The sequence below is a fragment of the Taudactylus pleione genome, unplaced genomic scaffold (genome assembly GCF_031769625.1).
Source record: "Taudactylus pleione unplaced genomic scaffold, aTauple2 ptg000512l, whole genome shotgun sequence".
Lineage (NCBI taxonomy): Eukaryota > Metazoa > Chordata > Amphibia > Anura > Myobatrachidae > Taudactylus > Taudactylus pleione.
The window spans coordinates 3,083,948-3,110,670 of record NW_028284914.1 but is presented as its reverse complement, the minus strand read 5'-3'; the positions used below and the strand labels follow the sequence as shown (position 1 = coordinate 3,110,670).

Here is a 26,723-nt window from a genome sequence, read left to right as displayed (position 1 = left end):
TAAGTCACACAGACTGTGAGTTATATAGTGGGAGGAGCAGGGTCCCCCAGCAGCACAGAGTATATCAGGAGATGAGTGATGTGTTAGTGAGGACAGGGCTGCATGTGACAGAGGCAGTGACATGATGTGAGGAGTGGAATGGAGGCAGCAGGAAGTCACATACTGAGTTATACAGTGGGAGGAGCAGGGTCCCCCTGCAGCACAGAGTATATAAGCAGATAAAGTGATGTGTTAGTGAGGACAGGGGCAGAGACAGGTAAGGAGGAGGCCATAGACTGAACATTAGATGGAGGATATAGCTTTAACCTGCAAAATCACAGAGCAGTAATACGTCCCATTTATGTTGGATAATTGTGCTCGCTATGTGTATTGCTATATAATACCTGTATGTAATGCCACCTAACACATGGAACAGGACGGATTGCAGTCTTCCCTATTAACACCAAACATAAGAATGTATCTTGCCCTGCTACTACCTTCTCTGTCCTGTGCACCCCAATGACTGCGCTGGGATTGGTAAGTACGCTGGCTTTGTACATAGGGAGCAGGAGGTTACATACCAGATCTAATTTATGACTCTTGAGTAATGTACGACTTGCAGTTTCTAGATTTTTTTTTTTTCTCCCATAATGTGTATAAATATAAAATATGCATGTATGTGTGTAGCCTGGAGGTGTGCTAGTTCTGTCCCATGTTATTAGCTCTATGTATATGGCAGGGTGGGGGGAGAGAGATTACAGTGCCCTTGGAGTAACTGGCACTAGCTATAGGCTGTGTGCTAATCACTGAATCAGTGTGTGTGTGACTAAGCTCTTATGGGGACTTTGACATAAATAGTTGGGAATGATATTTCCGCTCTTATGTAAATACTCTCAGCGTCCTCTGTGCCTATTACTAGAAGAAAGCTCCTTGTGTTTTTTTTTTGTTTTGTTTTTTTTAAATCTGCCATACCCCCAATGGTCTGCAAGGATGGGTCAGGTGTTTTTGGGATTGCAGGTGCATGCCGCAGGTGCTTTTTTTGATGTTTGTTGAGACATAAAAATATGCTAGCATCATTTTCAAGTACCCGAAATGTGACTGTACTACTTATTTTCACCATAAAATACAGCTTTCTGCCATTCTTCACCACTTCTGCAATAAGAAACAATTTAAAGTACCCCAAACACATATATTAGTGCTCTTAGTACACATCTACATTGATTCCCTATGTAAGTGCATCTTTTCTTTTTTTGGGGTACAGACTGATTTCCCCACTTCTGACAGTACGTTTAGCATTCACCGCTTTCCATTTTCGCGTGTTTAGGCATTAAATAGGGTGAAAAGCGGGGATGCGCATGAAAGGCGAAGGAGGCGGAAAGTCGGACAGGCGAAACCTTTCCTTCTTATCACCTCTAATTGAATACGGGTCTTAGTCTTAATGTACGTAAAGTAGAAACCTTTATATCCCTTTGTCTGGTAATACGTGAGGTTTGGTTTAGATCTCTTTCCTCCTGTACTGTGCTCATTCCCACTTTTCTGGGGCTCAAACTGCATATTCAGGGGCTCAAACTGCATATTCAGGGGCTCAAACTGCATTTTCAGGGGCTCAAACTGCATATTGAAACAAGGTGGTTTAAGATATTTTTTTCCTTTTTTGCTCAGTAGGGGGCGCTGTTGTCTTTAGATGAAATTACATCCTTTCTTTTTATATCTGCCTAGGATCCCTTGTATCCGTGCATGTAATAAAAGATTATACGTACATGCTATTTTTGGTTTAATATAGAGAAAGTGCTGTTTTACCACCTTTTTATTATTTATTTTTTTTGTAGCTTATTTTTAAGCTTGAATTTTTACCTTCAAGCGATTGGCTTAATAAAATAGTCTTCTGTACAGCACATGGTGGAGCCAGCCATATTGTGTGAGCCAGTCTTCATGAAGATGCAGCCAGCACCGTAATCGGGGTCCGGTGACATTACTGAGGTGCAGCGTAGACTGGGGGCTCTCTTTATATTTACTAAAGTGAGAGTTTTTAGAAGTGGAGATGTTGCCCATAGCAACCAATCAGATTCTATCTATTATCTTCTGGAAGGTGCTAGTTAAATGTGAAGTAGAATCTGATTGGTTGCTATGGGCAACACCTCCATTTCTAAAACTCTCATATACCCCCTGGAGTTGTCTTGCAGAGAGCTCCCAGCTCTTCTCAGCCAGTCAGGATCCCTGCGGAGGAGGAAGTGCGCTTTTTTCATACGCTCTTTAATACCCCTTTCAGACATACAACCCGGGAATTTCTCCTGTGCAAATTCCCGGGTATTTGGTCGAGACCCCCCTTTCACACTACAGTGTCTACCCAGGAAATTCCCAGGTAGACCCCTTTAAGACAAGAGCAGGGTTTTCCTGCTTACCTGCCTCTTCTCTGCCGTCTGCTCCTCCCAGCCAAAATCCGGCCAATCGTAATGCAGTTTTTTTTTTTTTTTTATTATAATTTTTTTAACATTTATTTTAATTCCCTGGTGGTCCAGCGGGAGTGCGGGCAGCCCACTGTGGCACAGCCGGCCGGTGCTGGGGGTGGTGAGCAGCAGCGCTGAGCGTCCTATAGGACGCTCTGCGCTGTCAGCTTCATGTCAAAGCTGCTTGGTGCTGCCCGGGAGTAGTAAATTCCCGGGTAGCGCCATTCAGACAGAAGCAGGGTAATTTCCCGGGAAAAACCCTGGTCGATTGCAGGGGCGGCTACCCGGGAACGTGTTCCCGGGTAGGTACCTTTCACACAGACATGAGACCCGGGAATTTTGGCCGAGGCAGGCCAAAATCCCGGGAATCTCAGTATGTCTGAAAGGGGTATAATTTGACATGTGGCGGGGTTCTCTCTCTCACTCTCACTCTCACTCACACACTCACACACACACGGCACAAATATTTGATCATTGCTTCCATCAACTCAGGGACGTGCGCCAGGTCTGTGGGATGTCTGAGCTACATGTCCTGAAAGGCGCACCTTAAAGATTTATACAGTAGGACAGATATGCATATATAAAGGCCGGGGGTGGTCACACAAGTATAAGATCTGCTCAACCGAAAATACGGCCACAAATTGTGCAGTTACTGAGGATGTCTTTTTATGTGTAGTATCTTGACTTGAGCCCAACTAAATCAGGCCCCTTGTCTTTGGTGTGGTTGCCCTATACTAATTGGTTCAGGGGGAAATAATGACCATGTTTAAAAAACGATCTATAAGTAGCCGAACCTGAAGATTAGAGCGACGGGATGATTGCTCGGTTTGGTCGCGTGGCCGGATAAGATCTATCCCTTCGACTCTCATCCGAGCAGTCAGATCACTTGAGGCAGGAAGATTAGGGCGCACACAGGCTGGTGGGGGTCGTCTCCTGGAGGCATTTCCCACCGCTAATGAAATGAACGCTTTAAAGTAATGTCATTATCTGTCATTGTGGTTAGTTTGAGGCTGGGGCGCAGGGGCGATTATTTTGTGGGTTGAACCGATTTTCACAAGAGCGCAGCTTATTGATTCATTGGGAACGTGTCTCCTTGCCGAGACATGAGGCAACTTGTGCCTCTTTCCTCATTTATATCATTATTCCTTATGTACCGAGAAGCTGAATATCAATTTGGCCTACAAAATGGCTAAAGCCACCTGTGTGTCTGTGACGGCTCCAACATGACCACGGTTCCAGGCCGTTCTTTAGATTCTTCGCAGTTTTGCTAATATATTTATGTTCATCCGTTTGTCTTGTCTCTTCCCAGATCTTTGTGAGGACCTAGAAGAACGGGGAACCCAGGATCGTATCGTTTGAGTTAATGAGCCCGGCCTCTCTCCTCTTATGTCATCGCCATATCTCTGTCCACACATCTTGCGGGTTTACTCCATTCATTTCAAGATAAAATAACGGCGTCTGCGCAGTTGGTTGACCAGAGATCTGCGCATCGAATACCTTGAGAGGGAGGGGGGGGGGGGGGCATGGTTGATGTTTTCTGATGGAGGCCATTGGCAATGATAGCCTCTGCGATGATGGAGACCCAGGTGGTGCCGAGGGGAAGAGGTTGCTGGATGGGGAGCAAAAGACTCCGAAGGGCTCACACTTCGACAACATCAACGTGATCGGTCAGGGGCTGAAGCATCTGTTTCACCACCAGAGGCGTCGCTCCTCAGTCTCCCCCCACGACATCCAGCAAGCGCAACCGGAACCGGATCCGGAACTAGATCCCCTCCAGGGACCGGAATTGGACGATGCCACTCAGCCCACAGCCCTGAACCGCGTCCTGCAGCAAATCCGCGCCCCTCCCAAAGTGAAGAGAGGAAGCAGCCTCCAGCAAAACCGCAAGGGCAAGACCCGGGGCAGTCCGCAGATTGGCCGCCGTTCTGCACAGGACATAATGGCGGTTCTCTCCCACCCTGCGCGTCCGCGATCCTCCTCCACCACAGACGCCCACGCTGCTTCCGCTATCCTGGACATATCCAGCGCCTCTTACTTGTCTCGGGAGGACTCGGCTGAGAAGGTAAGAGGCCGAAGGGTTGTTGGGGGGCGTTTTGCGGTTTCACACAGCGCTAATGAGTTTTAGTTTTGTTATCTTGCTGCATTATTCTTTATTTGGGTTTATTGTACAGTGCCGCAGACGCTAGATACTCTGCTGTACTCGACGAGCATACACAACACGCGTTTTACAATTTCTCTAATGCGGGAAATATAAGGTTATAGCTGAAATATGAGTTCTGTGACTGTTTGCGGCATTTTTGTAAAACTGTATAATGGCAACGTGAGGTACAAAAAGACACGACTAGAACGGGCACGGACTTGGGCACGGCGGTTACTAACATTTTAGAGCTGTTTTTATAATCCTATAACACATGTGGGCAAAAGTCGGTTCAAAAGGTGGGCGTAAATGTCTTGTGGTACAGGAAGCTATATTTGTAGTAAGCATTCATACACACAGGCTGGGTATACACTTGGCGATATAGATCGCTCGTTCTATCGATATATCGCCAGTGCGTCGACGGGTGTGTACACCCAATATGTCTGTGAACGACGTTGTTCACAGACGTATAAGGTAGACCATGCAGTACATCCGATGTCAGTATATATATCTGTAAGATACTGTATATCTGCGCTTCTGGCCTCTCAACTGGGCGGGCAACTTGAAATGCCCGCCCAGTTGTCATGTCAGCCCAGAAACAATGAGCGCCTGTTTGGTCAGGGTCTATAGCTTACCAATCAGCCCTAGGGCAGCGGATTGGTCTGCTGATCGGTCGTCCTAGCGTATACCCGGCATAACCTCACGCCCAGTCCCATAATTTTAGAGATGACCAAATTATGGGCATGATTCAGAGCCGGACGCTATTTGCGCTCGCTCGTTCAGAAAAAGGGGCCGGCTATTTAAATTGAGCGCTCGCTCTTTGCGGTCTGTTGACGCCTCTATGTCTGAGCGAGCGAACGAAACATGTGCTCGCTATTTTGTAAAGACGCCCCCTGGCCGCTCGCATCCTACGTCATCTCCGCTATTTATTTGATTAATCGAGTACATCGAAAGGCGTATGAACTGCTCGCAGTGCTTGTGGTAGCATGTTCCTACCGCAATCATGCGAGCAGTTCAGGCTAAAAGACAACCAAGTGACGTGGTCGATGACGCTGTTTTGTTAATTACGCACACCCTTAAAACGCCCGTTTTGACCGTTTGGCACGCCTGCGTTCGGATCTCCACTCCCCGTTTTCAAGCACCTTCCCCTGTTACCACCCACAAACGCCTCATCCTGTCACTCAAATTAGCAGGCGCTCGCAATTTTGCGAACACACGTTTTCTGACCGCACCGACTGGTTGGCGCATGCGCATTACGACCCATACGCATGCGCAGATGTGCGAACATCGCTCGGAGCGAACGAGCGGCTCTGAATCAGGCCCTATATTTGTTAAACCAATTGGCAGCTATCTCTTCACATGGGAGAGATTGTACATCAGTAATTGCAGCTCTTCTCATCTCCGTGGCCCAGCAATACTGCTGGATAATGTGACCTAAAGTGCTGAATTTGTTATGGTCGGTTGTTTATTAATATACCCCATAATGTGCGGCCTATACCAAGTCATGGTTTGGCCGCAGCCTTTGTACATTATTTACGACCTGCAGACACGAGCACTTTATTGAAATGCAAATCCATTAACAAGGTCACTGAGTTTTCCAGACAATAAATGATTCTAAAACCTATAGAATGGAATGTACAAACCCATTACCAGGTACTTTCATTTGGCCGAACATAAATATTGTACTTTGTGAACCCGCTCAAACAAAGTTTATTTCAAATACTCGTGACATTTACGATATAAGTATATGTTGTAAATAATAGTTGTAGAATTGATATCCTTGTCACAACTTCAGTTATCAATAATACCTATGGGTTACACAAACATTACATTATACATGTTGCTTCCTAGGCCGCGAAAATAGAACATGTTGCATAAATGTAAAAAAAAAAAATAAGCTTTACAAACCCAAAGGCCATTATTGACCTGGGCGGTAGCGATCGCCTATTGGAGACACTGGAGCTTATTCAGATCCGCTCGCTAAGACGCAAACGCTCGCTGCTGCCGATGGTATGCAGTGTGTATGGAGTGCGCGCATCCCTTAGCGAAAGTTCACAATGCGTTCGCTCGCTGCACATAGACAGCCCAGCAGAGTGAGTGACGGGAGAAGCCGTATGTAGGTGGTAAGGGGCTGGCCATTAAAGGGGGAGTGGAGGTGCAAGTGCAGGCGTGCCTGAGCATCTCAGCGGCATGTTAGAGGTGCGCATAATTATAAGACAGCGTCATAGTACACGTCACCTGGCTGGTTTTTACACTGAAGTGCTCGCAGTGCTTGTGGCAGGGTATGGTTAACTTCAAGCGCTGCGATAGCATCCGATGTTCAAGTGTTGCGATAGCATCCGATGTTACCAGATGTACCGATGGTTGCATACACTTCCTGGACATGACGTGCACAAGTGGGCGTCTTAAGACAGGTTGGTGGGTGTCTGCATACACTATGCGATCGCTCTCTAAGAAATACTGGGCGTGCTAATGCATTGCTGTGCGATTGCACTGCCTACGCAATTTGCATACACATCGTGCGAGCGGCTCTGAATCGGCTCCACTGTCCAAACCTAAACGTGTGGATTTGTGTCGTTTACTATAAACAAAATGGCATTTGCCGCGAGTTTGCCATTGGTCGTACTTATCAGGGCCCAGAATGACTGGAGCTGTCCCGCGCTGAATTCCTCTGTGGCGTAACTGATATAATTTCAGGTATCTATGTGGTGTGGTTGCATTAGAGGTAAATTTCCTGTCTGCTTGACGGTGATTAATTAGATGCATCACAGAACGACCCAAGATCCTGTCACCGGTTTAGTCATCGCAGCGGATGAAGCCAGTAGAAAAATCATTAGGTGCCATGTCCATATACCCCAACACACAGGGCTGGATTAGAGAGCCAATCAATGGAAAGTGGCATAGAACCGACGCCAATGTTTATTAATCTATTAATGTGACGCCTGTAATGACGTGAATTTTATGGTTCCTTAATCGCAGCCAGAATTTTTTTTTTTTTTGCCTAATCAGTCATTAGGGGAGGGGGGAGGGAATGTCCAAAGGATTCTGAACCAAGGCCCTGATTCAGAGCTGGACACTCTGACAGAGCGCTCGCTCGGAATCAGGGTCGGCCTATTTTTTATTTTTTAGAACGGCCTCCTGGCCGCTCGCATAGCTGTGGGAGACCACCCACAGCTATAGCGAGCGGCCTGGAAGATGGTCGCGATGGTCACGAGTGATTTCAGTGGGGCCGTTTGGGCAGCCACTCCCCCGGCCCACCCACCAAAGGGGGCGTGCTGTCACTCAACATCGACAGCACGCCCCCTTTGGTACGAGACCCGGAGCGACGGATTGCCCGTCGCTATCCGGGTCTCGCGCATTTTTTTTTTTTTTTTTCACCTGCTCTGAGATGGTGAAAACTCTTCGCCGGTTTCTGTCTATGGAGTTTTTGCAAGTGCGAACACTCCGGGAATTGGATAGTGCAATACACATTTATGTGTGAAAAGTTTGCACCTGCGAACGCTTTTTCGTCAAAACGCGCCTATTTGAATCCTGGCCCCAAGTATGAAAGCTGGCTTATGTACATGTACGCACAAATCTTCAGTTGCGTCACTGAACTTTGCCTTCGCCCTTCAGGCGGAGATGCTACCGGCTTATGGGTGGACGTGCATCATCCATACTTGCACACGTTGGCTGCGGAGCGTGCACAGTGTAAAAACAAAACGAGATGCGTCTTGCGCTCAGTGCATCAGTCCAATAGTGTGTGAGAGATAATCACCTAGATCACATGTGATTAACACTTTTTGCTTACAGTATATATAGCTTTTCTGCCATGTTGTAACATCGGTTCCACGTCTGCATGTACCATAATAAGGAGATGAGTACAATAGAGTGTTTGCGGTTAGTGGGCTGTGAGTATCACAAGCTGCTCATCTTTTCTGGGTTGTGACATCTGTGGCTCTTTATGGTGGTTATTGAAGCAAAAATATTCATTTCATAGTTCAATCTGTGATCACATATTACAGCAGATGGAGGCGTTGTCATTGATTCAGCCTCAGACCTCCATGATAAACTAATAGTTATTTTAAAAAAAAAAGAAATTCACCGTACGTCACCATCCGTACGAAAAATGACTGAACAGGGGGAAACGCACTTGGTCTCACAAATATATCATGATGACGTATTTGAAAGCGATCACTGCTTCATAAACTTACCTTACGCGTTTCACAAGTGTCCCCAGGAAGTAAGAAGCAATGTTGTGAAACGCGTAGAACAGCAGCAGTTCGTGTTATTCACAGCTGCTTTATTTTATATACAAGGAACATAGTGGTGCAGGTTTTTTCCATATTTAATTTTACATGTACAGATAAAAATGATTCCCCCTCCCCACGACCCCATACAAAAAAACATGGCAGTAAAGTATGAGATACTTTGAAGACACCTGACCTAGGTGAGTGTACTTTCCAACACATTGGTCCCGTTAATCTGTACAATGCACATTATATATTTATCTTTCTTATGGCTCTTCTGAGCTGGATTTCATGTGGCTGTACGGAACTTGTGATGACCCATTGCCTGCGGCGCGCAGTTTGTGGGACAGACTGGACTCTCAGATACATTAGTCCATGTAGCCTCCACTTCGAATGAAACACCTGCTATTCTCCTGGATATTTATATACGTGTACAATCCGATTGTGTTTGGACACCGGTTTATTATGTACAGTTTTCTAGTATTATTAACACAACGCTTTACTCAGACAGCTGACCAGTATACCCCCCTCACCCCCTCTCACCCCCTCTCACGCCATGGAACGATACCTTACAGCACAATAGTTGCTGGTTTCTTATTAAAGCCTTAGGATGTTTGAGTTACTGAGTGTTGTGAAAGTGTGGAACTACATATCTCAGCATGTCCTACCACAGATTTAGCATGCCCTCACAGCAAAATTGTGGCAGGGCATGCTGGTATGTGTAGTTCCACAGTTAAGAAATAAAATCTAATCCAAGCAATTATGGTGTAATGTAACTAAAGAATCAGTCCAAGTGAGTGGGCATGAGATGCCGTGTTCTCCGCTTCGCCCGGCAGTAACAGCCTACCGCCCTGCACTTTTCCCCGCCCCCAATGCGCCACGTCCCCGTACAACTTGCCGCCCGGCACTGCCTCCCGCCCCAATGTGCCGCATTCCCTGTGGCCCGGTCACCCTCAACGTGTCCTTGTTGCCACAGACACGGATGTTGGATGTGACGCTGAGCTGCGCCAATGTCATGTCTGTCTGTCTGGTATCTGTGTCCTCCGGCAATAAGGACACGTTAGCGAGGGTCCTGGTCGACGGGACGCAGCACATTGGGGCGGGAGGGAGTTGCATTGGTTCATTAACAGGTACTGAGCCAGTTCTTTCTCCACCCCTCAAAGGACAATCAAATCGTTTAGATACTCTACTAAAAAAAACGATTTTAGGGGGAATTCAATTAGTCTAAAGTAGCCGGGAATGATTCAATTGTTTGTGCCGCAGGGCGCGAGTGCCCATCATTTGGCATTGCAGCGTATAGGGGCCGGGGAGAGTGCCCAAGTTTAAATCATTATAAGGTCAGGATTTTAAAAATTTTATTATTGCGAAGGCCCCCACCCAGCTACTTCTTGATGCCACCCGGCTGGAAAAATTTTCTGGGGAGAACACTGAGATGTAATAAGCCCCTTTACGCAGTCTTTGGGTAGTTCTGATACACTGACCTCTGGTTCTTAGAGAGTCAAATCAAAATGGGAAGTTCTGGATGGGGATAGAAATGGGAAATCCCAAATTATCAAGTAGAAATAAAATTCCGCTCATTACGGGGGAATTGTCAGTGTATAAATAGTATCCTCTTCTGCCTCTCAGCGCGGTCAGACCCTTGCGATACGGGGATTGGTGTTCGGGTGTAAAATTAAGCATCCGCATAGATCAAGTGTCGTTGGAAGAACAAAAAGGTTTAATCAAGGAAGGTTATACACTTGTATTGTATTGATGTATCATAAGCATACGAGTAATTACAGCTACTTCTCGCCACAGCGGTGAAAGAACTGATCGATCAGGGAACAATGTCCTCAGTTACGCGGTGATCGTCTGCGTCAGACCCGCAGGAGATGCGGCGGTCAGTGGGGTGGGGACCTAATGACCTTTGACACAGTCTGAAGGGCATATGCAACAGAGCATGCATTACATGCATTGCAATATTACCAGGATCGCTATTTGGGGTTGAGGTTTTTAGGACTGTACTCCCCTTACATCTCATATGTCAGTTGATTGAATATATCATTGGGCAGATATTTCAGCTGTCTGCTGACCCCGGCTGGGTAAACGTTCCACATCCCTGTTATCATACACTGAGCTCCTGTAGGGTTCCGGACTACAGACAGACAGTAATTAGTTAGACAATGTCTAGATAGACACCAGATGTTGGACAGTTAATAGTTAGACAAGGATAAAAGGTCGACACATTCAAAAGGTCGACAGGGTCAAAAGTTCGACATGAAGATGATCGACACAAAAATGTACGACACATTTTTTTCTTTATTTTTTTTCTTTATATTTTTTTAGTGTTAGGGTTAGGCACTTATTGGAGGATTAGGATTAGGCACTTACCCCCACGGTTAGTGTCAGGCACCAGGAGGGAGGGTTATGGTTAGGCACCAAGGGGAGGGTTAGGGTGAAGATTATGGCTAAATAATAATAATAAAAAAACTTTGTCGACCATTTTTGTGTCGATCATTTACGTGTCGAACTTTTGTACCTGTCAAACTTTTTACATGTCTAACTTTAGTGTGTCTGACTTTTGTCTGTGTTGAACTTTTATTCTTGTCTAACTATTAACTGTCTAACATCTGGTGTCTATCTAGACATTGTCTAACTAATTACTGTCTATCTCTTCTATCACACCCGCTCCTGTAGGATGTTTTCAATGTGTATTTAGTGCAGGGCTGTGAGCTGTATTTACCGTGGGGATGGAACAGGTTGTAAAACACCTGCATAGACCAGGAGCAGTGATTTTATTGTGGGGAGTGGGAGGGCTGGTTAGTGAGCAGGTGCCGCCGGATTAACACACTGTCCACATACCGCACTCCTGGAGACTGACATAAATCTGCTCCGTTGTAGAGGGGTTAAGGGTCTGTTTTTATTTGCATGAATAGAAGTGGCCACACGGGGGTTGGGTCCTGCAGCTCGGCCTGGGTGTAGGGAGACACGTTCAGCGTTCAGTATGGCAGCATTCTTAAGTGGCCACATTGGATGAGATGCGACCGGTCGGAACTGGTTGGCAGATCACTGCGGACTTCAGTGCCGTCGGTTTGTGCGGAGAGCTGACTCCACGTCGGCCGGCCACGCTCCCCTTCAGACTGTGCTTCCGCCATGCTCCTTAATGGTTACGTCAATTTCTATAGGATAGTTATCTGGCACTTCAGTCGCTTTGGGCCACACACAATGTGATTTTGGGCCTAATAGAGATGACCACACACAAGCAGATTGTGTTGGTAAATCAGATCAAATCTAACTTCCTTCCTCGGCGCCACAGACCTACTGATTAAATTGTTCATAAGGCCTGGTCTTCACGTAGGCAGCTCTGGAGTCTGGTGGACTCGCCTCCTTCCGCGTCATTACGCAGCTACTGTGGCGAATCTCGCATTGCAATAACCGGCAACCATGTGGATTTCCGGTACTAAATAATCGCTTCTTTCTCTGCGGTTTCCTAACCATGGTCCCTTCCAGCTCTCACGTATATTTGTCAGGCCCCATTTTGTAGGCGTGGCGGAGGGGGGGTGGCTTCACAAACGGAGGCATTCCCATGGGAACGCCTGCCGTTTGTGGGCGGCCCCACTGACATCACCAGTGATGTCAGTGAGAGAGCTTCCGGCTCTATTTGAACCAGAAGCTCTCTGGGGCTAGCGGCCACGAGACCCTACCACAAGGGTCTCGTCGCAAGCCCGATGGTCGCGATGGTCTTGACCATCGCGACCATCATCATGGGCCGCTCGCAATAGCTGTGGGTGGTAACCCACAGCTACGCGAGCGGCCAAGAGGCCACAACTAAAAAAACATGCGCCCGCCCTGATTCAGAGCGAGCGCTCGCTTTTTGCGAGCGCCTCTGAATCAGATCACATGTGTGACCTCCTTTTTTTTTTATAAATAAATGATATGCATTAATTTTAATTTATTGGCTTGAGTACAATAATTATCTTTCAATCTCTGCGCCTGTACCTGTGTCCGATGACTGGTTTAGTTTCTCTCTCTGGAATGTTATGAAATGTCGCTGTGCGTTGGAATGCGTAAGAGATATGATTTGCAGGACTCTTCTGATAACTCCCCTCACGCCAGTAATAGTCTCCTGGCTATTGTTTATCCTAGAGAGCGGAATTCATTCCCTTTTTACTAGCTGTTCTCTTTCACTTAAGGCTCTTGAACTCCCCCCCATGTGCGTTAATCTTTTACAAACCAACAATAAACTTCGATTTGCAGATTGACGTAATTGCTGTACAGTTTTCCTCGAAGTACGAACATGGTTTCGATTAACTCGATCTGCTCTGAAATGAAATCTACCGTATGACTACACTGTAATGTGCACCTTCTTAATGCAGAAATGTCCTGCAGCCTGAGAGAGCCAATAACCCGCAGGGCAGGTACGCTCTCTGTACAGTATATATTATGAATGGCGCTACGTATTAATCATATACAGGTTGAGTCTCCCATATCCAAAATGTTTGGGACCAGAAGTATTTTGGATTGCAGATTTTTCTGTATGTTGGAACTTTTGCGTAACGTAATGAGAGATCACAGGAATGCAGGATACCTTTCATGTTTCATATATACCTTATACACACAGCCCGAAGATAAATGTACACAATATTTGTAATCATTTTGTGTATTAAACAAAGTTTGTGTACATTGAACCATCAGAAAGCAAAGGTGTCACTATCTCAGTCGCGCTCCAAGACTTCCGTGTATCGGGTATGTAGTATTCATTTTAGATCCGGCGCCGGACTGAGGGGTCTATTTACTAAGCAGTGTTAGGAGACAGAGTGAAAAGTGATAAGGTGCCAGCCAATCAGCTCCCAACTGTCATTTTTCAAACACAGCCTGTGAGATGACAGTTGGGAGCTGATTGGCTGGCACCTTATCACTTTCTTATCACTCTTCACTCTGTCTCCTAACACTGCTTAATAATAGACCCCTTAAATAAAGGCACTCCGGCGCGCACGCGCCCGGAAAGGGGGCGTGGCCATGAGAAAATGCCACCGGCGGTGACCGTTGCGCTGCTGTTTTCCCCACCCGCGGAACACTGCGACCTGCGGGTGGGGACAGCATTTGGCAGGCTGTTTTAGCGGGGCGCTACTAAGGGCCAGGGCACATTCTGCCCATTAAAAATCAGGCAGGGTGTGGTGCTAGGTATGGGAGACTCAATCTATACTCTTATTTCAGAAATGTTTTAGGTTCTTCTTTTGTCTCTTTGTGGCGAGCTGGTCTTGCACTGTTTGTGTTTTCCTGGACCTTGTGTATCTTTTTAATTGCAGTTACATTGTCAGATCTGATAAAGGGTTTCCGAGACAGTCTGTACAAAGTTCATGGGAGAGCCGTGCCTGGTACTAGCAACTTTACAGCTCCAAACCCTGATCCCCCGCTTTACTCAGGGCCCTCAGTCTAGCTCTCCTGCACAAATAACCTTGTCGCCACTTTCCCCTGGCGTCTGGGACGGTTACTCATGTGTAGGTGTCATTGTGTCCTCTACATTGAAAAATACAGTAATTATAAATCTGTTTACACTCCACCAATTTGCATCAATGCAGCGAGTTATTCGGCTGTGCTTACAGCGAATGTAGTGGTTAGGAGCTGCAGCGAGGAATGCTGTCTATGGGTTGGTTTAAAGATGGTAGATAATACAGTGTTACACCAGGACAACACACCAACGTAACCTTTCCAAAACCAGGTGTCATCCTACATTTCCACCACTAGATGTCCATCACGCAGCGCTTTACCCTTAAACTACATCTACTGTTCCTTACTACACCCAGTTAACCACATTGAAACAAGGCCAAGTCTTAAAGTTCAGTGACCCCCATTGTGGTGAGTGTGTTTCTTCAGACCTTTACTTTCGAACATAGGCCCTGATTCAGAGCCGTTCGCTATTTGCGGTCGTTCGTTCAAAAACAAGGGGTGGCTATTCAAATGATCCGTACGCACATTGTGGTCTGTTCACACCTCTAAGTCTGAACGAGCGAGCAAAACATATGCTCGTTTATTTGTTAAAAACGCCCCCTGGCCGCTCGCATCATACGTCATGTCCGCTATTTATTAGATTAATCGAGTACATCGAACAGCGTATGAACTGCTCGCTATTCTTGGGGTTGGTTTTTTCAACCGCTATATTGTGAGCAGTTCTGGCTAAAAGACACCCAACTGACGTGGTCGATGACGCTGCTGTTTTAGTTATGCACACCCATAAAACGCCCGCTTTGACCTTTAAGCACGCCTGCGTTCTGATCTCCACTCCCCGTTTTCAAGCACCTTCCCCTGTTACCACCCACATACGCCTCATTCTGTCACTCAAAATAGCAGGCACTCGCTATATTGCGTACAAACGATTTTCGGCCGCACTGACTGGTTCGCGCATGCGTACTAAAAACCGTACGCATGCGCAGATGTGCTAACATCGCTCGGAACGAGCGTACTGCCGCTAACGAGCGGCTCTGAATGAGGGCCATAGTTTACACTATTGCAACAATATCCCATTTTAAATTATTGCTTTGAGTTTGCTGAATAGAATATTATTTAATGGCCTTGCCACAGTCTTTGGGGTTTCTTTAAACAGCACGTTTTACATCTAATTTGAAGCAGATCGTCATTTTACTAAGATGTCCTCCAACAACTCTGTGTTCCTTTGGCAAAACTTGTTGGTGGGGGGCAAGGGGAACTGTTGTGGCTGTTGCTGCAAGGTTTGGGGGCTCAGTTGGAACATATCTGCCCCTCAGCACTTAAACTTATTCCCGAGGAGTGGATCACCGGGTTGGAGCCCGAGCCTTTCCCACCATGTGCATGATGGCAAAGGGAGGAGGGGGTAGGAGGATTGAGCTGTGATCAGGCCTGCTGACAAGGGTGCCCGCTACGTGGTTATGCTACTGTGGTTGCCATGGTAGCAACTGTTAATGAAAAGCAAAGAGCTTTATGCAACTTTTGATTATGTTTAAAAACTGTACATAAAAACTGTTTCATACTGGTTTTGTGGCATATGGCAATGGTTTTATTTAAGTTCATTATACAGGTGGAGAAACATAAGCAAAAAGCAAGAAATTACATTTTGCACTCTTGGGGTGACCCCTGCAAGCTTATTTTCCGAAGTATAACATTTCTAAAAAGCATCTTCTATAAGATATGATGCCGTTCATGTATGTAATAGATTACATACATGCACACATTTTCTATGCTTGAAAGGTCTGTGTCTTGTTAGATTTAAGTTTCATGGAACTTGTGTATTCTCACAATAAAAAGTAATCCCCCAGCGCTCAGAATGAAATCCGCAATAAGATTTGAAAAACTACATGGTGGCAGATAGTTCAGAGATCTCAGTTGCATATATTTGCAAAAATATGGCTGAGCCTCCGGGCCGCGTCACGGCGTCTCTGATACTGGAGGTCACTATCACTTGGGTGCAAAACCACAACTTTTTGTTGTTTCTAGTATAGAATAACCCCTCCCTTACATGCACCTGAGTGATATTACTGAAGTGACTGAGCAGCTACCAACATGGATTGCCTATTCTCACAATAGCTGACCTGCCCGGCACTATTGGATCTAGGTTACACTGAGTCTGACAGACGTGCGTCAGGTCCCGCGCAGCTATACATTACACTCCGGGAGATACCCAAGGTCATGTTTCATCTTTACCGATGACCTCCCTTTTCAATAATTGTCCACCAAGAATAGAAGACCATTCCTATGAGTGGCCAGACCCAGCCGCTGGTAGCCGCCTGCAGCAGGAGGTAACAACTTTTGAACCACTATATAGCACTGAAAATTATCGGATTTGTCTGTATAATACACAAACGACATAACCCTACACACTATACAGATGGCCAAATAGAGCACAGAGGAAAATGACCTACGGATGTGTCGACCTACATCTTACCTCCGTGCGCTACAAGTCGCGTTACACAACGCGTAAGGGGCGTGCATCTCAGTAGCGCTGAGCGTCTTTTCGTTTGACTTTTTAATTTTAAATGCGTCTTATTCGCAAAGCGATGTCTGTGGGACGTACAAGCAGCTTCTCGATTATAATGATATGCAGCATGTCTATAGCCAGTGTGCGACTGCGCGGTGTAACTGCAAAATGCTACGTTACGTTGTCAGCGGCTGTGACACTGTAACGTAGCATTTCGCATGCAGATACACCCGCAACAGTCTGATAACCGGGCATCGCCATGGGAGATGACATGGGCATCCGTGCCCTCTGGTACTGGTGGTGGTTATGGTTGTGTGTAGCGGAGTAGTCGACATGTGCTTGCAGAGAGTGGACATAATAGGGTACCTCTTCTAAAGTGGGACTATACTGTGGTCAGTGGGTGTCCAAATTGGCAGCAATGAGGCCAGTCCCTTGCCCAAACACACATGGGGGTAGTATCGTGGCATTAGGCACTTAGCTTGTGTCTCCCCAAATAAGTTACATGGGTGCCCAAGCAACACCCTAAGGGGTCTATTTACTAAGCAGTGTTAGGAGACTAAAGCGACCATACACTGCGCGATTTGAAAACGTACGACACCTCGGTACATTTTCTAATTCACCCCGATGCATCGCATGCCGCTGTGAATGGTAAACGATGCATCTTAGAAGATGCTTCGGTTACCTATTTAACAGCATGACGGATCGCAGATCTTATGGTTTTTACCATAAGATCTACGATGCCGATGCACGACGGCGGGGACGCGCATCGCCATCGTACAGCATGCCAAAACACACACGATATGCACGATTGATCATTGCGATCGATGGAAATCGTTCATATCGTGTGTAAAATAGTGTATGGGCTGCTAAAGTGACATGAGCTGAGGTACCAGCCAATCAGCTCCTAACTGTCATCTCACAGGCTGTGTTTGAAAGATGACAGTTGGGAGCTGATTGGCTGGCACCTTATCACTTTTCACTCTGCCTCCTAACACTGCTTAGTAACTAGACCCCTAAATCTGCTGGATGAAATGATTTTCCTACAACGCTCATCCACCCAGTGACGGGAGCACGCTGAGAGTCGTAGTTAAGTAAAAGGTGGAATGTTATAGCTATAAACGCCCTACGTAAGCTATGTGAAGTTATTGCTTTCTGCGGGATATATAATTATACGTATCTATTCCGGAGTCACATTCTACCTGGGTATAAGCTGTGTGTGATGTCCCATATTTGCTAGAAGCTACCAGTGATGTTTCCATTGGACCAGTCCTCCCAAGGTGCAGACCAGTAACATTTATTTTTGCATTTCGCTGATGCAGATTTCAGGTGTCATCTCAGACAAGCGGCTCTGTGATTGCTGCACTCTGTCCAGTGATTCTCCAGCCTGAGGGATTCTCAGTTGCACAACACAGTGCGACGTCTCCCCTTACCCTGGCAGGGCTCCCATCCCTGTTCCTGAGGTGTCTGCAGAAGTGTCATGCCTCTAATCCAAATGCCGAGGCTTCGCTGAGATGCCAGATGATTTATAGGAGAGGCGCAGAGCGGGCTGTAAGGATACGGTTACGTCCCTCTCTGTGGAAACCAGAGTTACCCTTCTGAAATATGTTGGTTATAAGCTTACACTGATACCGGGGTTATTAGAGGTGAGAAGTATTCAGACAGAAGCTAAACATTAACCGTTCCTCCCAGTGGGGCTATGCTGAATGGGTGTGTGCCAGGTTTACGGACCATTCGGGCAAGGCTGCTCTGCGCTTCCTGGGCTAATGGGGGCAGCTGAAAATCTGGGTAGCAGGAGGGCTACTGGACTAAGGAAGAAGGGGACGGGGTTGATCGTACAAAAATCGGGGTTTCTCCTTTTAAACTCATTTGGAATTGGGCAGAGCAGGCGGATGGGCCCATGTGGCCGGCTCAAGCAGGACTGTATTTTGGACACCCTTTTTTTTTTTTATGTTTTATTTTTTTTAGAAGCCTCCAGTTTGTGTTCCTGATGCAGATGATATGTTTGTTTAATAAATTTAAAGTCTGTTTGTACATCAGGAAGCATTGCGCAGTCTGTCTGACTGCTGGGAATACGGACGCGCTTCCAGCCTGGTGAGGGGGGGGGGGGGGAGGGGATGACCTGATGCGCCCAAAACTTTAATCTGTTCCAGATGTCAGTCAGAGGGAACGAAATGAAGCCAAATCGTTTAATACCCCTTATCCTGGCTGATTAAATGGGGCGTCTTTTTAATACCCAAGACATGCCAAGAATCCTGGCTATTTGTCCCAGATTAGGCAGATCTGCTGCCTCCTGCCTGTATGTCTGAGTGCTGTGTGCGGCTTGACGGGGGTCGTGCGTGTATTGAGTCGCCGTATATATATTGTAGGATGCCCGCGGGGTCTCACGGTTGTCAGCCACCGGAAACGTGCTACGTTTTACTCTGAATCGTTACTGCAGTCTCATCGCTTCCATGAACGTGCACAGCTGAGCACTCGGCTCCGCGTGTGTCCGCCGTAGACCGGGGAGAGGAGACCCGGCGGGATTCAGGGGTCTATTTACTAAGCAGCGTTAGGAGACAGAGTGAAAAGTGATAAGGTGCCAGCCAATCAGCTCCCAACTGTCATTTTTCAAATGCAGCCTGTGAGATGACAGTTGGGAGCTGATTGGCTGGTACCTTATCACTTTTCACTCTGTCTCCTAACGCTGCTTAGTAACTAGACCCCTTAGTCTGGAGCTGCGGTGATGGATCTCTCTTCCTATGGAGAGTACATCAGCGGCATCAGTTATGGCTGGCACCACACCAAATACAGATTATAATAATATCTCTGGGGTGGGAGCTTCCACCTAAGGAAATGTATTTAGTACAAATGATCTCAAATGGGAGAAACCAGCACTTATAAAATCCAGACATGCCACTGACATTTCCGCCATCTGTAATTCGAACGTCATGTCACTCGGCTGTTCCTCGCCCAGCTCCTAGGCTTAAGCTGGATACACACTAGATGATATGTGTACCCAGCGATCAGACGGGCGACACCCCTCCCCTTTCCCCGCCGACGAGCCAACATATCGGGCGGCCGGTATACATTAGACGATCAGGTGCCCGACCGCCCGATACATAGTGGGTACACACTAGCCGACTTCAACAATAGGTCGTTCCGATCCGTCAGAATCTGGTATATCAGCCGAGAAATCGTATAGTGTGTACCAGGCTTTCCATGCCGGAGGATAGATAAACAGGAATTCATATACAAAGGCTGGACTCAAAGGTTCTGTAATCTCAGCCTGCTGAAGCCCCGTTCTCATGTTTAGAACATGGTCCTACCTCATGGGGTCTGAATACAGGTTCCCAAAAGCTGAAATTGCAGTCACTTGAGCTGCTGTGACATCGCTCGCCCTGCCCCTGTGCATGAACCAGCCAATCAGTTTGGTAAATTTCTGACAAGCTGTCAGTCACTGTTTCCATGTTCACTTAATATAGAGCCTTCTTCCTAAGGTGACAGCCAAGTGCCGCGGAGTGAGAGCACAGTGGTGTATTGTGCTCAGTATATACACTATACAGTTATTTCATGTTTCCCAGCACATCCAAACCGTTGCTATTACAAAATGCTCGCTTCAGCCAGCCCTTTAACGTTGAACCATCCCATACGCAAAACGCAAGTGGCCATCTTATCTGCTGAACCAATATTCAGGCACAGATTCATTCAAAGCTTTTGCATACTTGTCATCCGTGTGACTAGATGTCAGTGATGTCACTAGTTCCTAGCAAATTGTCATTCTGTGTTCTCAGTGATGTCACTAGTTCCTAGCAAATTGTCAGTCTGTGCTCTCAGTGATGTCACTAGTTCCTAGCAAATTGTCAGTCTGTGCTCTCAGTGATGTCACTAGTTCCTAGCAAATTGTCAGTCTGTGCTCTCAGTGATGTCACTAGTTCCTAGCAAATTGTCAGTCTGTGCTCTGTGATGTCACTAGTTCCTAGCAAATTGTCAGTCTGTGCTCTGTGATGTCACTAGTTCCTAGCAAATTGTCAGTCTGTGCTCTCAGTGATGTCACTAGTTCCTAGCAAATTGTCAGTCTGTGTTCTCAGTGATGTCACTAGTTCCTAGCAAATTGTCTTTGTGTTCTCGTGAGTATTGTCCTGTACCCTAAAAATGATTATTCAGAAGAGGCGTGGTGATGTCACTAGATGCGAGCGAATTAATGCAAAGTATTCCCCAAAAATGGTAGCAGTCACTGTGAGCAGGTGACTGGTTATCTTTAAGCGGTTCTCCCATCCACCCACCCATTCCTTTGTCCCTCCATCCCCATGGTACTGTAACTCGCCCCCTGCTCCCGTTCTGTATGCGCCCGGACATTATCAGCCAGAAGTCAGGAATCTGCCTATTAACAAGACCGTAGCACAGCCCACAGGAAATGTAACATTCCAGCTTAATTATCCAGCCAAATGCTATCACGGTGACTCAAAGATGATGCAGCTAACGAGTACTTGTGTGGGCCTATATGCTCTCCCCAAAGTGAGAACCCACAAGGTGTTGTTCCTAGACAGGGCTGACCACGCGTGTCCGGGGGTTCAGAGTCGTTTTGAATTTGTTTGCAGTTGGAGCTGTTAAACAAATATTTACCTTTCATTTCTACGTGTGCACATCCGGTGTGCTTATATACTGACGTGGCGTGTCGCAGAGCTCTCCGTGGTAAATGCTGCCGATAAAAATCCAATTCTTTAAACCGTACCCTGGAAAGCCAATTTTCTTTGTGCACTTTTAGACGGTTTGTTTCCTCCTTTGGTGCCTACTGCGTAAACTGGTTACATCACCAGGGCGGCTGCCTAACTGCGCTGGTGCTGTGGGCCCCGTCCCGACCGATATGGAAATGTTAGATTGCAAGCTCCACTGGGAAAAAGGGACTGATGTGATTAAAATGTCTCGGTACAGCGCTGCGTGAGGTTGTAGAGTTACATAAAGTATAATAAGCTACAAAGCAATGATTGCCAATATAGGGGCTTATTCAGAGATGTACGCTATTCACATGTTTATGGAGTTGAGTGATTATCGCTAAACCGCGAATGAATCCAAGTCGCTCTGCGCATACGTCATGACGGAGCATTTGGGGTTGGTAATGGGGGAGTGGCGGCAATGAACGCGGGTTTCGCCACCATTATGGGGGCGTGTCCGCCCCAACGTCTGCGATCCCATACGCAGGTAATATGGCTGCAGCGTCTCAGTTCCGCGGTCTTTCTGAGAGACCATAGACTCACTCATAACTGCGATAATCGAATGATCTGCTATCGATGCCGCGTCTTTGTACGCAGATACTGCAACATTTTACGCTGATGCTTGGATTTGTAAAGCTGCAAGTGGGCGTCTCATTACATCCCCTGGCGCCTGCGACATTTGCATATTTTCGCGTGGCGGCCTTAGCGTACAATGCTGAATCGGGCACATAGGCATAGAGCTTGGCTGTTTGGGCATGAAGTGTATACTCTCTGAGTGATCGCAGGGTTAATGTTCCTTATCTGTACAGGAATCTCTGCTGTTGAATCCCAGAACAATAAGCTTTACTTAATTAATCTTTTGCCGCTCCCGGCCGGGCTCTTTAACCGGTTCTTCATCACACTTAACCTTTGCTGCCCCGACTTGCTGAAAATCGAGCGCAGGGAGCTGTCCGATTGATTATCTGATTATTTAACCTTGGACACTTACCAAGGTCGCGCGGCACAGACTCTGAGCTTGCGCTGGCCGACTCTCACTTATTGACTTAAGGATCGTTCTGTTGAGGCAGCGATGATGCCGTAAGTTTTATGTGGTGTTTTAGCTTCTGGTCATCAATGAATTCCGATAAAACATGATTATGTGACCGTAATAGCGTGCGCGCCTTCTGCGCACTTTGCCTGTTTGTGTTATTTCTCATTTTGTTTCTGCACTGTTAAAACTTCCAGGTGTCTACAAATTATAATAAAATATTAAAGCATAACTGCATTATAAGCCTGCTGTAATTAAAGACCGAACATTCACATGTATGGTCTACTAGCTGGGATACCTGGCGATGCCCGGGTTGAAGACTGGACCTCAGGGTACACCTGCTGCCTTTGTTTGTGTATTGTCCTCGCCTATAACCCCATTCCATTCATCCTGAAAGGACCCCACTGTTTGCTAACATGCATGCAAACAGTGGCATAACTACAGCGGGGATGCATTCAAGAAGCCGACAGTCGAAATGCCGACTGCCGGCTTCCCAACTGTCAAATCCCGGGAAAGTTACTGACGACAGGCGTCGAAATCCCGATGCCTGTCATACCTACGCCGGGAACCTGGCATACCGATCAAAGGGAAGCCGGGCGGCAGCCGCGGGGGCGAGGGTCGGGTTAGGGGCTCCCGGGGTGGGTTTTGGGGTTAGGCCTCCCCCGGGAGGGTTAGGGCTAGGCTAGGGGAAGGGGGTGATTAGGCACCCCGGGGGGAGGTTAGGGTTAGGCTTCCTTCCCGGGAGACTTAGGTTTAGGCTGCGGGGAACGGGGGGTTATGGTTAGGCACTAGGGGGAGGGGGGGTATGGTTAGTGATACTTACCGAAATCCCCTGTTGGGATTTCCACTGCTGCCTTACAGCCGGCGGTCGTTCATACTGATTCCCTACCGAGGGTGCGAGGGGTGCGGCTGCTATGGTGCCTGAGCTGCCTCTGTGGCCCCGATGCTCTCCCTGCACCGTGCCACGCAGCTGGCGCACCGGCAGGCAGATATTGAGAGACGGTGCCGCCAGTTGCAAGACAACAGCAGCTCGCGGGTCAGCAGCCAATTAGCAGTGGCTGCTCCTGATTGGCTGCCAGTCCACGAGCTGCGATTTGACTCGCGACCAGCACCAGATTCAAATTGTGCCAGTGTTGTCTGTCCATGTCTGCCACTGCCTGCCTGTGCGCCAGCTGTAATTAGCTGGCGTCCCGGCACCAAATCCACACCTGCTGATGGCACATGGGGAGGTGAGAGACTGCTGGAGGGACACGGGGAGGTGAGGCTGCTGGAGGGATACGGGGAGGTGTGAGGCTGCTGGAGGGACACGGGGAGGTGAGAGGCTGCTGGAGGGACACGGGGAGGTGAGAGGCTGCTGGAGGGACACGGGGAGGTGAGAGGCTGCTGGAGGGACACGGGGAGGTGAGAGGCTGCTGGAGGAACACGGGGAGGTGAGAGGCTGCTGGAGGGACATGGGGAGGTGAGGCTGCTGGAGGGACACGGGGAGGTGAGTTGCTGGGGGGGAAAGAAACAGTACTGTGTGGCATAATGTTGTTCACTTTAAAAAGGACTAATGGGCCCTACACACTAGACAATTTTTTTTGAATGATATGGCCGATTCCAACTCATCGCCCGTCGCATCTTCAGATCGTTTCTACATGCAGCTCAATCTGTCAGTCTCGTTAACGATTCCCCGCTGATCGTACAGTGTGTGCGCTCTACTGAATGACCAGGCTGTGTATGGTTACATTATATAGATAACGATCGGTCGTTTGTTAGATCGCACAGTGTATACGCACTAGATCGTTTGTCCGGGAGTTCAAGTGAAATTGTTGACTACATTGCATCGTTTGCAAGTCGTGTAGTGTGTACCTAGCGTAACTCTGGATTTAATATGAACTTGCATGAGTAATAAAGTTTGACACTTGCTCAGACTGAGGGTAAAATGATATCTGTTCACACAGGTGTTTGCCAGACTGCCAATTTCCACTTGCGCCAGCCCCGGAACCGGTGTAATTTAAGAGCGTACCCATTTTTAGAGATTGTATGATATTTGGCTCAACTCATTTAAACGCAAGTTGAATAGCGCTGGGAGGGAGCTCCCGCAGCCGTTCAACTCAGCGCGCTGATAAGCCCGACTGAAGGATTCCTTTCTCACCCCTTCTGGGGTGCAAGCAGAAATCCGACAAAACTGATGAAGTAACGCCGTTTTCTGGCCTTGGCGCTAGCGGAAACAGCACTTATGTAGGAGAATGCCGGTTCTCGCGACTAAACACTATGGACCTTATTCAGAGTCGGTCGCGACCGCTGAGCACTCGCAACCGACTCGATGTTGGTCCACAGGGCATGCGCACGACGGATCACGCGTCGTTAGCGGGCTCGAAGCAGACGGAGCGAGCTGTCGATGTTGATTGACAGCTCGCTCCGTTCGCTGTGCGGCCAAACGGAGGCGTTCCTTTCGGAACGCTTGCCGTTTTGTGGGCGTCCCCACTGACATCATCAGTGATGTCAGTGGGGAGCTTCCTGCTCAAACAGAGCAGGAAGCTCCCTGGGGCTTAAGGTTGACGAGACCCTACCCTAGGGGTAGTAAGCCCCGATGGTCGCGATGGTCTTGATTATCGCGACCATCTCCCTTAGCGGTCTTTAGAGCTGTGGGTGTTAACCTAGCGTTCCCGCTAGGCTGTTTTAGCGGGGCACGGTACCCTGCCCTCTTTCTGGAAGGCAAAAAGCGCCCTGCTCTCCAGAAGGAGGGCAAAAAGCGCCCGGCCCTAACAGCCTGCGGGAACTGTCTTCACCTGCGGGTCGCAGTGTCCCGCGGGTGAAGAAATGTGCGGTGACCCGGTCACCGCTGGAGAATAGCATCTATTTTCCCTGCCTGCAGGGCTTGGGGGCTGCCCGGCGTGTCCGTCAGTGCCGGGCACGCCCCCAAGAGTGACGAAGAGGGGACGCGTCTTATAGACACGCCCCCTTCACGAACGTGCCCTCTCTAGCTCCGGCGCCCTGCCTCGCGCCGGAGCTAGAGTGAACACTATTAACCCACTATTAATCCCGACATGGAGGCGGCTGTTCAGGGTGCAAGCGGCCGCCCTGTTTCTGAGCGACCGCTTGCATCCTACGACCGCCTCTGAATGAGGCCCTCTGTTTCAGGCGTGAGAACGGACTTTCTCCGACATAACAGCCCGCTGAATTGAATAGCTTCGGGAGCTCCTTACACCACCGTGCCAGATTTGGTGGAGCTAGGTCCAAAACTCTTCCCGTGCTGAACGGACAGACAGGCAGAAACACTTCCTCGCTTATTATATAGAGATGTGTATTATAAAGTATTCTTCCTGAGCAGATAATGTACATACGACACAGACTCGCAGCTGTCTTCAGTCCTCATTTTCTGCCGTGCTTTATAATGTTGATATCAAAATCAGTAATAGCGTTATATAATGTTACCGTCTCTTTCTGTAGACACTTGTGCCTCCAGTTTGATTCCGTACAGTCTCTGCTCCTCAGTTACCATGCTGTGTATTATTGTGGGGTTGCTGTGTATTATTGCCGTGTGGGGGGTGGTCGGCCAGGACTGTGTATTGTCGGAAGGGTGCGGCACTGTGTATTGCCGTGGGGTGTATTGATGCCGCGTTTGTGTAGCTGGAGTTTTTCCATTTATAACAGCTGATTGTTTATTGGAATTTGCAGGGGGGAAGTTGCGGTCACAGCTGGGTTATTACAGTGCGTTGCTGCTCACAGAGCTTCAGAAAGTTTTTTACTTTTCCTGAGCTGGTGGGGAAGACGCTGTTTGTTTTATTTCGTCCCTTTCCACAATATTTTACTGAGCGAGTGCGAGGTGTTAAAATTGGCAGCTGCTATCTGCGGCTCCAGTAAGGCCAGTGTATACGGCAATAGGCCGTGAAAGAACTTACAGGATTTTTATTTTTACATGTGTCTATGGGGTCAGTCCCAGTAGCCGCAATGATCTCGCCGGTACGAGTCATCGCGGCAATGGGCGCACATTACGGCAGCCCAGATTCGCTGAATTTTGCTCGCAGCCTCATGGGGCTCAGAGCAAAATTCAGCAAATTTTGGCTCGGTGCGGCGGCAAAGGGCGCGAGGTGCCGGTCCGTTGCTGGCGTTTTAACGCCATTGCAACAGCGACTTGCCCCTTCATACATAATAGGATTGACCCCTATGTATTTATGTTGTCGTCGTATCGGTCAGCGCGTCTGTTTAGAGACTTATTTTCAGTCCATTTGTGTTTTACGTCTAAGATTTTTGAGAGGATGTGGCCCGATCCCCATAGTAAGCCTGGTTTAGGGTCC

General features: G+C 47.7%; 1 protein-coding gene across 3 annotated transcripts in view; it reads left to right on the top strand.

Annotated features, from left to right (window-relative positions):
- The window catches only part of TMCC1 (transmembrane and coiled-coil domain family 1), a 121,168-nt gene that overhangs the window by 24,499 nt on the left and 69,946 nt on the right, over positions 1-26,723 (top strand). For 2 of the 3 annotated variants that reach the window (XM_088450239.1, XM_088450240.1), the window contains exon 2: positions 3,736-4,488. The exons of the other annotated variant lie outside the window; for it this stretch is intronic. In XM_088450239.1, the coding sequence (XP_088306365.1) occupies positions 3,967-4,488 (522 nt within the window). In that variant the 5' untranslated portion in view covers positions 3,736-3,966. The remainder of the gene's footprint in view (positions 1-3,735; positions 4,489-26,723) is intronic. 3 annotated transcript variants of the gene reach the window in all.